The sequence below is a fragment of the Sminthopsis crassicaudata genome, chromosome 5 (assembly GCF_048593235.1).
Source record: "Sminthopsis crassicaudata isolate SCR6 chromosome 5, ASM4859323v1, whole genome shotgun sequence".
Lineage (NCBI taxonomy): Eukaryota > Metazoa > Chordata > Mammalia > Dasyuromorphia > Dasyuridae > Sminthopsis > Sminthopsis crassicaudata.
Window position 1 is genome coordinate 229829815 of NC_133621.1, and position 15060 is coordinate 229844874.

Here is a 15060-nt window from a genome sequence, read left to right on the forward strand (position 1 = left end):
CCTAACCAAAGCCCTATCACTCCCAGGGAACCCTCTTTGCTTAATATCCACCTCTCCACTAATTTCCTTCTCCTCTGAACTCCTAGAGCACTCTTAGTCATTCAGTTTAGTGTCAGATTCTGTGCTAGCTTGTATTGCATCCTAACTGGATTTCACAGGCCTTAGAGCTAGAAAGAACTTTTTAAAAAATCTAGTTCAATCTCCTCGTTTCATACAGGCAAGATCACTTTTCCATGGAGCCAAAGCACACATGGCTGGAAAGGAGCACAGTTGTCTTCATTACAAGAGAAAACAACAAACTTAAGCTCAGCCAGAACTTTGCAACCAAAATATGGAAGCAGATTAAAACTCTCTGAAGACCCAGAATGGGTACAGATCCACTAGAAGAGAGCCTTGTTGTGTAGCCTATGACATCTGTTCGCATTCCCCTCTGCCCTGGCCATGGCACACTCCCACCCCCAGAATGTGATCAATAAGCTACAAGGGGTGACCGGTGAATGGAGGCTGAGAACAGGCTGTTGTCCACTGGCTCAACGTTAGAACATAAGATGAAATTATTTTTTGCCCAGAATGAACATCCTTGTTGAATGTGACTTCGAACGATCTAAGTATACAGACTACCTACTTTGGTTGGAAAATAGTGGCTTGTCTTAAATGTCTTTAAGGTGCTGGAGAGGATGAAGGTTGTGAAAAAGAGAATGCAGGACCAGAAGAGTACATCGGGTGTGTAAGGTCCATGGTGACCACAGGCCGAGCCGGTGAATTCTCCATGCATCTCCTGACACTCCTACAAAACAAGCACTGAAGTTAGGCCACAGACTCATCTGCCTCCATCCCCCAGAACTGCAGACATTCTGACATCATCCTCCCTCTGCTGGCCCACACCGATGGGCCACCATTAGCAGCTTCCCTACATCATCCTGTAGTAGCCATCCCTCTTTCCACTGGGCTATCTTTCCCTCACTGCTGCTGCAGAATGTGGGTGGCCATTGGCAGATAAACTTCATCTTCTCATGCAGTTGCTGCCTCATTGGTTAATAGAGATTAATGAGAAGATGTGAGATGGGAAGGAGTGCCAGTACGTGGATGGCTGCCTTGTACAGACTCCAAAATACATCCTTCTGAGAAGCAATTTAATATCTGCCAATAGCTAGAGCTACCCCTGAAATCATGGGCAAAGTACTCAAGAGGGCTTATACCAGAGCTATAATTCATGAGCTATATTGCCAAAACAATAAAGAATACTGCAAACATAAGGGATTAACTATCCATGTTATCTTTTATTTACTGGAATACTTCAAAGGAACAAATAATAAAGAATGTACCCATTTCTTCCCTAAATATAGGAATTAGCAGAATGGTAAAAGGGCCTTCCACTTCCCATTCTTCTCCTTCCCTAAGCAAAATACATCCAAAAGGCAAAGCTGAACTAGGAAGTCCTTAAATGGCTGCATTATGCAAGCTGCTATAGCTATCCTAATAATATTCCTGCAAAAGGAAAGAATCTCAATGAGATTCACATTCTCCCCTCTGCATGGAAAAGATTTCTTAAGATCATGTCCTCCCAGTCTTAAAAGGGAGAAGACATCATGAATAATTAATAAAGCTTTCTCCCCAAGAAAGCGATCCAACAGAGGGTGACCCTATTTTCTCTCTTTCAATTAAATCCAGAGCTTGCCCTGCTGGTGTATTTGACAGCTGGCAGCTTGGCGACTTCTTCACTTACACTGACAGTCAGGTTGGCCCAACTAGTTTCCGCTGCCACAATGTTACGCTCCTTCCAGTACTGCAGCGTGTGATTGCTGGGGTCCTTTGGGATAGTACACCTGCAACTAGGAGCAGATGGAAGAGAGTTCAGGGGAAAAGCATCAACATCAGAAATAATGAATGGGTGTCAAAGACTTGGTTAAAGACCCATCCAGAAGCTTATCAAATACATGAAAATACAAAAAGTAGGAAGAACAGAAAGCTAACCAGGATGACAAAATCAGAATTCCCAAATTCCCAGAGTTCTCAAGAGGTAAAAGTGGCACTTAACAGAAGGACCTACTATGGGAGAGAGAGGAAATGGCCCTTTACATAGTGCCCATCATGTGCCCAGCACTGTGCCTTTAAACACTTTATCTCATTTGATCCTCACAACAACTCTGGGAGGTGGGTGCTGTTATTACTCCTATTCCACAATTAGGGAAACTGGTGCAAACAGAAATTACATGTGTTTTCCAGGGTCATCTCGCTAGCTATTTGAGCTGATTGCTGAATAAAGTATCTACATATAGTAGATGTCATAACTGTTTCAAATATTAACTGTTTTTAAATTTGTGATAAGGGAGGGTTCCATACTGGCATGTGTGTTAAGAAGGAGAACATGGCATAAGAACAAAAGAAACTACTAAAATTCATTTTTAAAAATACAGGGGCTGGGCATACATTCCAAGGAGGCCAGAATGCTCCTTCTTTACCACACTGTGCCCAATAGCACTTTTTTTTAGTAGGACAGAGGCACTTATTTTCCTGCAAGCATCCAGACAAATCATGGGGCATGAATGGAATGGAGTGTGATTGTCCATAAGCAGCAATGACTGGGATGAATTGCTGAGAAGCATGGGAAGACTTGTGGGAAGTAAACAAACAGAACCAAAAGAATGAGATACACGTCGGCTACAACAATGGAAATTGGAAGAACAAGGACCAAAGGATTGATTTTGAAACTGGGAGTTGATATCACTAAGTTTGGTCCCCAGAAAGAATGAGAAGGCCTCTCCTGGCCCTTCTCTCCAGAGGTGGGAGACTATGGTGGAGCACTGAAAATATGATGAAACTTTCTTAAAATGCTGATTAGTTTTGCTGAACTGTTTTTCCCTTTTTTTGTTCTTTGTTATGGATAGGTAGCTGAAATAGTGGATAAAGCACCAGTGAAGAAGACCTGAGTATAAAATCTGGTCGTAGACACATGACAGCTGTGTAATGCTGGGCATTTCACTTATTCCTGTTTGCCTCAGTTTCCTATTTAAATGAGCTAGAGAAGGAAATGGCAAACCATTCCAGTATCTTTGTCAAGAAAACCTCAAAATGGTGTCACAAAGACAAAAACTAAATAATGATAACAACAACATATTGTTTTTAGAGGGAGGAGAGGATATAACTGTAGGCAATGTAAAAACACAATATATCAACAAAATTTTGTTTTAATAAATATCAAGTCCAGCCCTTTGGTTACCAGAAAAAATTAAAAGGATATAGGAACTAGCTTTTTTTATGCACACAAAGCTCCTAGCTGACCCCAAACTCAGAATGAAGCAACAAGAATATAGCACTGCTATTAAAATGAACACATTAATAAGAGTATAGTATATTAAAAAGGAAAGTAATAGTCATAATGTATTTCATAGCTGTGGAGTAAAACTCAAATGGAAACAAAGATCATGCAAAACATACAGTGACTCAGAAAATCACATACTCACATTATCTGTGTTCCATTTTTTTTTTTTTTTGCATTTTGTTAAATATCTCCAAATAACATTTTAATCTGAGTAAGGTCTCACTGAGTGTTGCAGGTCAAATGTAGCTGGATGTTTGACCCCTCTGCTTTTTACTATACTCTACACGTGGAAGTGTGATACAGGCAAAATGAAGAGCCTCTGGAAACCATATCATATAGGCCCTCTTCCCTCCTCCCTCTATACTACTTTACTTCATGATCTCATCAATTCCCATGGCTCTAAACTACCATCTCTATGCTGATGATTCTCAGATCTCTGTTATCTGCCCCAACCTCTCTGCTAACCTCCAGTCCTTCATCTCTACCACTTTTTCATTCATCTCAAACTAGATGTGTTGTAGACATCTTACATTCAATATGTCCAAAATAAAACATATTATCTGTCCCCTAAACCTTCCCCACCCTCAACTTGTCACCTTCCATATTACTGTAAAGGGCAACACCATTGTCCCATCTCTCCATCCTGGATCCTCACCCTCCATACCCAAACTGTTGCCAAAAACTATGGGTTTCACCTTTAGAACATCTTTCCAATAAACCCATCTTTCTTCTGACACAATTACCACTCTACTACAGGCTTTTATATAGCTGAACTATTGCAATAGCTTACTAGAGAGTCTGCCTTCCTCAAGTCTCTCCCTGTAACCCATTCTTCATTCAACTACTAAAATTATTTTCCAAAAGTGCAAGTTTGATCAGTGTAAACCCTGCCCTAATTCAATAAACTTCAGTGGCTTCCTTTCTTCCCAGGATCAAATACAAAATTCTCTAGAATGAATATCTTCAGAGAGAAGATCATTCATAAATTTCTAGAGACAACTTTTATAATTTACCACCCATAATGTTAATTAAATACTCTTTTCAGCCAGGAGGCTGTGATAGAAGCCACAATATTTTTAGTTATAATTTAGTAAAGAATCTGAAATCCCAGACTTTTCTGATCTAAAATTATAGAATCCTAGGTATAAAAGAGTCATTAAAGAAAGATATTGAATATTCTTTCCAAAAAAAGAGGAATCCAGCAGTGTCTCTCCTGGATCTATATGACAAAGAGATTATTTTTAAAAAAGAAAAAGGACCCCCATGTATAAAAATGTTTGTAGTAATCCTTTTGGTAGTGGCAAGGTACTAGAAACTGAGTGGATACCCATCAGTTGGGAAACAGCTCAATAAGTTATAATGGAATATTGTTGTTCTATAAGAAATAATGAGCAGGCTAATTTCAGAAAAGCCTGGAAAGACTTATAAGAACTGATGTTGTGTAAAGTCAGTAGAACCAAGAGAACGTATATAACAGCAACAAGATTATGTGATATTCACCTGTGATGGATTTGGCTCTTTTTAACAATGAGGTAATTCAAGGCAATTCCAATAGATTGTGACAGAAAGTTCCCTTCATATCCTGAAAGAAAACTATGGCTACTGAATGTGTATCAAAGCATACTATTTTTTCACTTTTTGTTGTTGCTATTTTCCCCCTTCTGTTTCTCCCCCTTTTGATGTGATTTTTCTTGCACAGCATGACAAATATGGAAATGTATTTAGAAGAATTGCACATGTTTAACCTATATTGGGTTGTTTGCTGTATCGGAGAAGTGGGGAGAAGGGAAGGAAAGGAGAAAAGATTTTGCAAAGGTGAATATTGAAAACTATATTTGCATGTATTTGAAAAAATAAAAAGCTATATTAAAAAGGGAATTCTTATATCTCCAAGATTTCAAAAATCTTTATACTAAGGAAATTTCCCCCAAAAAAATAGAAACTTAAATTCCTGTTGATGCAATATCAGAATTTTCTTGTTTATCTTTTCAAGAAAAAAGAGGATAGATGTTTTTCATATTACTCTTTTTTTCTCAATAGTATTTTATTTTTCCAACTACATGTAAAGATAGTTTCTAATATTCATTTTTGTAAAATTTTACAAATGTGTTTCAAATTTTTCTCCCTCCTTCCCTCATTTCTCCTCTTCCCAAGACAGCAAGCAATCTGACACAGGTTAAAATGTACAATCCTTTTAAACAAATTTCCATATTTGTCCTGTTGTGCAAGAAAAATCAGACCAAAATCTCCCTATTACTCTAAATATTCAAAGACTAATTAATTCACCTCATCGCTCATTTGTTTCAGCTTTTCAAATTCATAGAATCTTGAAGCTAAAAGGAATCTTTAAAAATCCCCTACGTCACTTCATTTTACAAATAACAGGAAGGGACCATGGCCCACACAAGGAATGACACCATAATTCCTTTCAGTTCTTCCAACTTTTCCAAGATGCAGCTTCCTTAATGATTGGGGTTGTTCTCCCAGGTTTCTGCATGTACAACTCTGGTTTTCAGTAGGGCTCTGAAAATACATAACCTTCCTTTACAGGGGCCATGCCACAAAGAAGCCATGCTTCAGACCATAATCTTTCCTTCTCCCAAAACAAGAAAAAGCCCAAACTTACTAGTAAAGGCTAAGGTGGTCCAGTTGGCTGTGCATGTGGATGGGGTAGGTTTCCCCTAGGTGAATCAACTTCTCTATTGCTTCATAGATGAAAATGATACAAATCAATGAGGCAAATGCTTCTTCAGTAAAGCGAGTAATGTAGCAGACAAGAGAACTGGCATCCGTTGCCACAAGGACAATACATAGGAAAGCAGTCCATAGTCCAATGCAGGCTCGAAGGGACAAATACGAGAGGGCATAGTCTCTGAAATAAAGCCAAAATAGAAAAAAAAAAAGCACCAATGTATGAATCTAATTAAAGGACAGAAGGGATATGGGGTCAGAAATCCGGGCCTGGTTTATTTTTCCTTTACTCCCAAAGATCATGTTGGAGTGGTATATGACACTGAAAAAGGGAAGGTTCTAATCTTCACTGATGCAGTGAAGTCCTGCTGAGAAAGCTCCTTCTCCCAAGCCAGATCACCTACTCCTTTGTAATGCTGAGTCTCCAGGAGTTGGATAGTAAAGCACCGAGACTGAAGGGATTTGCCCATGTTGCAGATGCAGGATGGCACACTGCTCTTCTGGACCCTAACTTCATCACATGGCCTCTCCCTCCTACTTTATTATATGGTGATATTGAAATATAAGGAAAAGGACAGCTAGCCTGCTTCAGGAAGAGGTGGAGGACCTTTACTTGACCACCACTGACACAAAGAAGCTAAAGTATGCATAGGATGGGAGGAGATAGGGAGAAAGACCTCACTGACAGCACTATCACAGTCTGATGGGAATGAATTGTCTGTCTGGGCTTGGCAAAAATACACAGAAGTCCAGTGATCAACTAAAGGGACTTAGGGTAGAGACAGAGAGAATTTCTTAATGATTAAAATAGCCATCTTGTATGTGGCATTTTTAGGTTTCTGGTGATGAAGGGAGATGCCAGCAGCCCCATTCTTATTACTACTTCTCACTTAACAAGTGATGCAGGGTTTCTGCAGCATTTCACATACAATGTTTTACAGGTGAGGAAACAAGAAGCTCAAAATATGAAGTGGCTTGCTTAAGGTCAAACAGCCAATAAGTGCCTAAGTTGGGAATGGGTTTTCCTGGGCCTGCTAGGTGCACAGTGACAAAGCTAGGGCTCCCAAAACTCTGACTTGGAGTTCAGTGGAACAAGTCACTGAGGAACATGGTCAGGTCCCCTAAGGAGACAGGATAGCTGCTCAACATGGGCCTTCTGTCTAGAGGCACCCAGCAGGAGGAAGGCCATCCCTCCTTCGGCTGCAGGCCCAGCCCTCCCCTCATTCTAATCCGAAGTTCCAAGAGCTGACCCCAACTTCCTCATCTTTTTTTTCCCCAAGTCCTTCAAATGTGGCCTAGTCCCCAAACCACATGGGTCAGGGTTTTCTGCGAATTTAAGTCTTACTTGCAGAACTTAAACAGAATCTTTTCAAAGACGAGCACTGGCCCCGTGCTCCCCAGGATGGTGAGGGCCTGTCCGGCAAACAGGGAATAGGCTATTCCAGTCATCGAGGCTCCAAATAAAGATTCAATTGCACTCTGCAAGGAACAAAATTCATCACTCATTCCACAGCAGATCAATAAATGGCACTCTTACTCTATCTGCTCTACTTACATAAACTTTCTATGTGTCTTAAAAGTCATTTGCTTGCAAAAGTAATGTGTATAAACTCTCTGATACTTCCTTGCATAAAATTATCTCCCTTTAATAATTCAGGTGCCCATCTCTCTGTCCTTGCCTAAGCAATGGCTTATTTCAATACTCTTTTAAAAAAAAATGTGTATCGCAATGCTATTGTCCTTGCTTTGGGCTGTCAGGCAGAGTTAACCATCTGAAAATCTAATTTAAGGTGACACAAGTTTATCCTAGGAGTCTTCATGAGGTATCATGCAATCAAAGTATACAAATATCTTTTGAAATTGCTATTTAAAAAACACAATATTCATTCTTACATTAGGCAATATTGCTGTTTATTAAGTTGTTGGGACATTGTGGCAATTCAATGAGCAAAAAAAAAGAAAGAAAGAAAGACCTATTGCTGAAGATAAATGTCAGTCCTAAACAAATTATACAAATCTTAACTGGGGATAATAATAATATTAATAAAATAAACTCTTGTTGAATATATATGAATAGAAGGGAATAAGATATTGTTGTTTTCATTAATATCTGATTCCTTGGAATCCCATTTGGGAATTTCTTGGCAAATTATGCCAGAGTAGTTTGCCATTTCCTTTTCCAAATCATTTTACAGATGAGGAAAATGAGGCAGACAGGATTAAATGTCTTGCCCAGGGACATACAACTAGTAAGCATCTGAGGCCAGATTTTATTCCAGGCTAAGCACTCTGTTCTCTATGATGCTCCAAGGCATAAAAGATACAAAGCAGCAAATAATTTCCAAATCACTTTGATTTATCACTGGAATATCGGATAGGCATTTTCCACAGCATTTCTGTTCTGACAACAGCTTTTCCTTTTTAATTGCATTTGGCTAAGCTAACAAAAATAAATTACACCCTCTAAAAATATATCAACTACATGAGAAGTTGGTGCAAAAGGGTCAGAAAAAAACTAGGAATTAACAATTTGTTGTGGATAATTGAAACCATACATTTTAGTGTTAGGGTTATATTTCTATGTCTCTATTATCTGCAAGTTACTTTCATATTGATTATCTTCTTTTAATCTCCTACTTTCCTGGAAGGCCTGAGATTGTTGTTACTTTTTATACAGAAGAAAATGAAATTCAGAGAGATTTTGACTTGCCAAATAATTAACTGGCAAAGTTAAGGCAAGAACCACATTTCCCAGTCCCAAATCTCAAGGTTTTCTGTACCAAACAAAAAAACTGCCACCATCATATTCTTTAACATTATCATGGCCATTATAGTTGATAAAAGCTCTTACTATTCGTCCCTCAGTTGCTTCTCCAAGCAATCCCCCAAAAGTGATCACGGGTGACATGCAGGCACAATACAGGAACAGAAAAGAGGCCAGACATTGTAAACTCAAAGCATCACGATAGTCACTCCAGTACCAGGGGGCCTTTCGCTTTATATCCAGCACCAAACCCCCAAAAAGCCTGCAGAAACAGAAGAGACAGCCTTTTTTAAACAAAGATTCCCCATATTCCCACTTCCATAAGACAATATTTGAGTAGCACAAATCTGAAACTACTTCTGATGTGCTAAGAGTTAGGTTCCCATCATGGTATTTTTGATTCCCAAAGCAAGATGTTGCTTCTGGGCCCGCATCTTCTACCAGCAGCCAAGGACATGACTTTCATTCATGTTTAATGGCTATCCTGAGGCTGATTAACAATCTACAAGAAGCAAGCATCAGCTTACAAGTGAAAAATTTAAACTATACCTCACAATTCCAAAATGTGTGTGTGAACATCCCAATAATCCATAAGGACTAAGTATGTGCACAAAGAAAGCTAAAGTTTATTTAATAAGCTGTAATAAGAACTTGAAAGGTCATAAAGATATGGCCGAAAAGAGCTGGTGATGGAGAGATGAGAGCAGCCAGGAGGCCCAGCCAGTTCCACATATCCATCCACATGGAAGCTTCAGGGCCTGGCTGCCTCCCTGCCCCCCAAGCTACTGCCCAGGTGCTCTCCTCCTAGATATCCTTCTGGAATGGGGATGCTGAGTCACAGCCCCACAACAGGCCCCATCTTCTCCTTTACCTCCCCTAAGAACTTCATTTAGGCCATGGCCTGTCCCCAAGGTGAATAATCAATTTAGTCTCTAGAGATGAAAAGCCAGACAGTTCTTTTGCCACAACTTGTGATGCAATGGAGAGAGAATCAAGCCTGAAATCAGGAAGGCCTGAGTTCTGATTTAACCTTAGATCCTACACCTTGGACAAATCACTGACCCCATTTACCTCAGTCTTCTCATCTGTAAAATGGGAGAAATAACAACACCTATTTCCCAGAGTGAATGAGATAAAATTTATAAAGTGCTTAGCACAGTGATTGCTGATTAATGCATGCAAATTCTCTTCCCTTTCTCTTTCCTTCACACTTGGCACTTCAGAACCTAGAACAGTCCCTTGACTAAAGGGCTTCAAGCCAGAAAAGTTTCCCAAAATAATCCATTGCTTTAGACAAAGCACCTATATGAACCATACTGCTCAACCAGGGGTACAATGGTAAATGTTTAACAATCAGCTCTTAGGAATAACAAGAAAAGCTTTTAAATTTAATCTACATTATTAACATTTTCCCCATCACTTTCTAAAGTCTAGACAATCATCCAAACCAATCAATCAAGCCTCAAACTGCAGTGTTTGCTGATTTTCATGGTATAAAAATTTAACAATTAGTTCTTGAGAGCCTATACAGCCTATCAAGCAGCCATGGTGCCCACCATCCTTGAGGGATAATTAGCTGATGGGCAGTAACTCTGGGAACACACAGGAGCCCAGCTAATCAATGCTAGTTTAAAAAAAAAAAGTTTAAAACCCGAGGTCAAAGGCTCCTGAGTGTGTCTGGGTCACATTCAGATGTACTTGGAACTGAATTGAGAGTCCATCCTCTAGTCCTCACAACCCCCCATGGGAAGTAGGTTCTGAAAGTATCCTCTTCTCATTTTACAAGGAAAAGGGGGCTTAATGAGGCTAAATGAGTTGCCTGGCTAACCTAAGGGGCAAAGCCACAGGATGGGAGACTCCTGTTCTCCACTCCATGGCCAGTCTTCCCCCTGATCCTGCCCTGCTGCCTCCCTCACATCCCCACTGCCAAAACAAAGCAGAACTGCCCCCCCACCCACACACACACCACTGTCAATGCTGCTCTTCCCCTTGGAGCTGCCTCCACTGCCCATGGAAACGTGATATCTAAAAATGTCAGGGGAGCTGTTCTGCTTCTTTCTAGGCTCCGAGGAGTAAGGTGACTAACTCAAGTCACAGACCCGGGAGAACTCACACCACAGAGCCATTAGACCCTTCCTCGGGCCTCAGCCAGTCACACAGACTGCTTTGGATGAGACCTGTCTGAGGGGAGTTCCTCTGCCACCTAAGATATGAAGCTGCTCAGGGCAGTCGATCTGGGATCCTCATGGGATCCTCCCATGTCCTCTAGAGAGGGCTTTAGAGATATCCCCCCAGAGCTCTCTGCCCTGAACCTTTAGTGGTCCACTAAGATGTCTACAGCGTTATGAGCTAGCTCAGGGAGTTGGCTCTGATTCCATTCTGAACATTCCATTCGGTCCCAAGGTCATATAATGGAACTAGAGTAACATAAGGTGTTAGTAATAGGTCTCCTTCCTTCAGAAAAAGGTATAAAGGGTACACACTGAGAAGGGAAGTCCTAAGCTTAGATCTTCACCTGTTTCGGGTGTGATATAGCAAGGGCTCCATTCCTTTCCTATCAAACCTTCTGGGGGATATCTTAATTCTGAGTGTCCACACTTTCTGAAGTTAGGGGAAATGGCATTAAATTTGCACTTTCATGCAATAGGATGCAAAGTGATTGCAGTGAATAGTTAAGTTTCGAAAAGTCCTTTGCCAAAAATAATATGGAAAAGATCAGGGATAACCTTTCCTTTCAGCACCATAATTACCCAATATTGACACTTAAAATATATTTAAGTTTGGGAGAAAGGAGATCAGACACTGAGCTTAGTGATTAGGAACATGATGGACCTGTCCATGACAACATGGAATTTGGTGTGTGGGTATGTTTTTCACTTTCAATCTCATTTTTTAATTCTTAGCTTCACTCTACTATAAGGATCCAATCTATTGGTCCCCCAAATTCTCAAATGAACTTGACAATTCTTGACTGAATAGAGGCCCTTCTTCTGTCATTTTCTTTTGGGAGGGCACCAAAAGGCACCTCTGGAGAGCAGAACTAAGCTTCTGATTAACCCTTTTTTTGTTTCTAAAACAACTCAATAAATACTTAACACTAGCACATATCATATTCTTCCCAAGTCCAATACTTGGCATATGTCTAGCCCACAATTTTAGAACAGAAGCCCCAAATCTGGTATTCTACCATAATACATCAACCAAAAACCTATGATCGATCCATGACCATAGGCCTTAGAATGTATCCTTGCCTGTACCCCAGGGATCCCACTCAAGACAAATGACTTCTCAACTTAAGAGAAGATCATGTCCCAAAGACTTCCCATCCACCTTTTTTGGGTGACAACGATTTCATAGATTTCTCCTTTTATCAGGACTCCTTCCCCACCTCCCCTCCAACCATAATACTTATGCACCTAAACAGGGACACTACCTGTTAACTGCATACTCCTGCCTGCCTCTCTGTCTCCTCTCCTGGTATTCCATTAGGTTTCCATGCGTTTCAAAGAACTGAATATGTATGAAAAGAAATGACAAGCTTGTACTAATGGTGCAAAGAGTTAGTAGAGCCGAGATAGGGAAGGGAAAAAAAAGTCAGGAATTTTAGATAAAAATTTCCACTTAAGGTGTGGCCCCTATACAGACTCCCCACTAAGCCAATCTCCTTGAATGGGATTCTAGTCTGGAGGGATAGGTATTAAATAAATAAGGGATTGGAGGAAAACCTGGATTCTGACATGTGGAAAAAATACTTACTCTCCTCCCTCCCTTCCCCCAATATAGGGAGAGAAAGGTCCTACGACATCACAAAACTGCTGCCAAAAGAAAAAGTTCATCTAGGGTAGAAATTGTGGGGAGCGGAGATGTGCCCAAGAGGAACTTAGTAGTTTAGCTAATTATTCTTGCTAACTACTTTGCTGATAAAAGAATAAAAGTATTGCCAAAATCTAAATGTAACAATTCATTAAATTTCACTGTCTTTCAAAATCATTGTTTCACTAAGTTTTCAGGGGCAAAGCACTGTTTGACCCCAAACCTTACAGCTTTTATTTCCTCTGCACTACATACACTCTGGGGAAGAAGGCTTACTGCCTCTTTGGGGACCAGAAGGATGGGGATGGGGTCACACCCCCCTGGGATGTTCCATTTTCTCTCTGCCTTCCTACTGGAGGGAAAAGCATCTTCCTGATTCCAGGACAAGTCCAGGTCTCCTCTCACCGTCTCAGCTCCTTTACCATCAAGAGAGGATATCAGAAGAAATAGTTCTAGAGTTGGAAGGACTACAACCCTCTCATTCTGCCCAGCGTCCCACAGATGGTGACCAGCAGTGTGGGGTGTGAGCCTAGGTCCTCTGTCTCCCAAGCTGATATTATTCCTCTGTACCACACTGACTTCTCAAACATTACAGACTCTAGAACTAGAAGAGACCTTTCAGATCAACCCGACTCCTCACTCTGAACCAGTTTACATATGAGGAAATGGAAACCCAAGAGTTTTCTGAAGTGACTTTCCCAAACTGACTCAAGTAGCAGAACTGGCCTTTGAACCCAAGTCTTCCGACTGAATCCACTGTTGTTTCTACTATAATACAAAATAAACAGGCGACAGTCCTAATTTTCCTCCCTGGAGCAGTTCATTAGCCAGATCCAGCCATTCTCCTCCCTTGTCCGTCTTCTCCTTCCACTAAGGCTCAAATTTGAACCCAGTCTCCCATTAGAGAGATCATCTCTTAGGTGCCCTCTCTCTAAAACAGCAAAAGGGGCAGAAATTATTTAATAATGATCCCATCCTACCCAAGGATTTGTCCTTATCAACTCAAATTAGCCAAGCATACTGGTAAAAGATAAAACAACATGATTTGCTATCCGTGCTATCCATCCAAAATTTTTAAGAAGGTAAATTTCCCTTTTTTTTCAATTTCATCTAAATTAAATGCCTTTATATATTGTACTGAGATAGATACAAAGATAAACCAAACAGCTCTTCAAGGATTTAAAAAGCTATTAGGGAGAAAGATTTTCTCTGGAGCCTAAGAACATAATATACATGAAAAGCAGGACCTTTTTATTTCCACTGAGGAAAGAAGAAAAAAGAATAGGTCCCTATCATGGGAGAGAATTAAATTGGACACATCAGTCAGAACTTCCAGGTTTGGACAATTGGTCAAAAGAATGTTAGCAAAAGAGATTTGAAGAATACTTTTCTGGCCATTCTGAAGAAAAAATGTGTCCCTGGATTAATCTGACTGCCAGCCTGCCTAGAATCAAAAAGAAAAGTGGCTTAGGAAGACCCTTACAGCCTACTCCAGCTCTGAGATTTTAAGACTATATATTTCTTTGGCATCTTTTTCAGCACAAACTACTGTACATGTATATACTCTTCATACCTGCATACTGTACATGTGTATATTCTTCATATCTGTGTTGAGACCAAAAGCTCTTTAAAATTGTTCATCTTTGCAACTACTGTCCATTCCTAGTTATATTAAGTCTATAGACTATTAAGTCTCTATTAAGAAATATAACAATGATACTATCACAACTTGTCGTCCACAAAAGGAAGAAAGGCAGGGTTCAGAAACCTAATTCTTCCATATGGATTCTTTTATACCTAAGGTCAGTAAGAATTCTAACAGTCCAAAATAACATTATTGATGTGTTCACAACACTCTTAAGACACCAGTACCCCTTCAAAAATCATTTCAAGTATGTAAAGACACCCCCATAAAAAACATTAAAGGAAAAGAAATATTTCCTTTTTTAAAAAGAGCTTCTTCTCTTGTGAGTAACAGCAACCTGGAAACTTTGCAGAACTTACCTGCCTGTACGTTGAAGTTCAGGACCGCTATGGCCACCATGTTGCTCTGGTTCAACATGACAAATATTTCCATTTGGAACTCCAGGCATCTTCCTTTTTTCCTAATTACAAAATATAATGAATTTCTTTTTTGCTAATAAGGTCAGTTCTTAATTATCCATGCTAATAGAGAAGAAAAATGATGAAGTTAGCTTAAAATAATCTTGAGAATCTAAAAATCCCTTCTTGGACAAAAATCCATAACTGTTTACTTGCTGTCTTGTTTTTTTTTTTATTTAAATGGATATAAAAAAAGATTTTTCATGCAGTCTAGATAGTAAGAAGAGTATACTGTGCTTGGTGGGAAGAAAAGGCTAACCTCAGATTTACCTGGAGAAGCGAGGTGGTGAAGTGGATAGAGCACTAGCCCTGAAGTCAGCCCTGAGTTCAAATCTAGCCTCAAGATACTTAACGCTTCCTAGCTCTG

General features: G+C 40.0%; 1 protein-coding gene across 5 annotated transcripts in view; it reads right to left on the reverse strand.

Moving 5' to 3' along the window:
• Positions 1-15060, reverse strand: part of SLC4A8 (solute carrier family 4 member 8) — an 86617-nt gene that overhangs the window by 26002 nt on the left and 45555 nt on the right. For all 5 annotated transcript variants that reach the window (XM_074270356.1, XM_074270355.1, XM_074270357.1 and 2 more), the window contains exons 11-16: positions 14595-14695; positions 8865-9039; positions 7359-7492; positions 5949-6194; positions 1727-1832; positions 626-787 (exon numbers count right to left, since the gene is read on the reverse strand). In XM_074270356.1, the coding sequence (XP_074126457.1) occupies positions 626-787; positions 1727-1832; positions 5949-6194; positions 7359-7492; positions 8865-9039; positions 14595-14695 (924 nt within the window). The remainder of the gene's footprint in view (positions 1-625; positions 788-1726; positions 1833-5948; positions 6195-7358; positions 7493-8864; positions 9040-14594; positions 14696-15060) is intronic.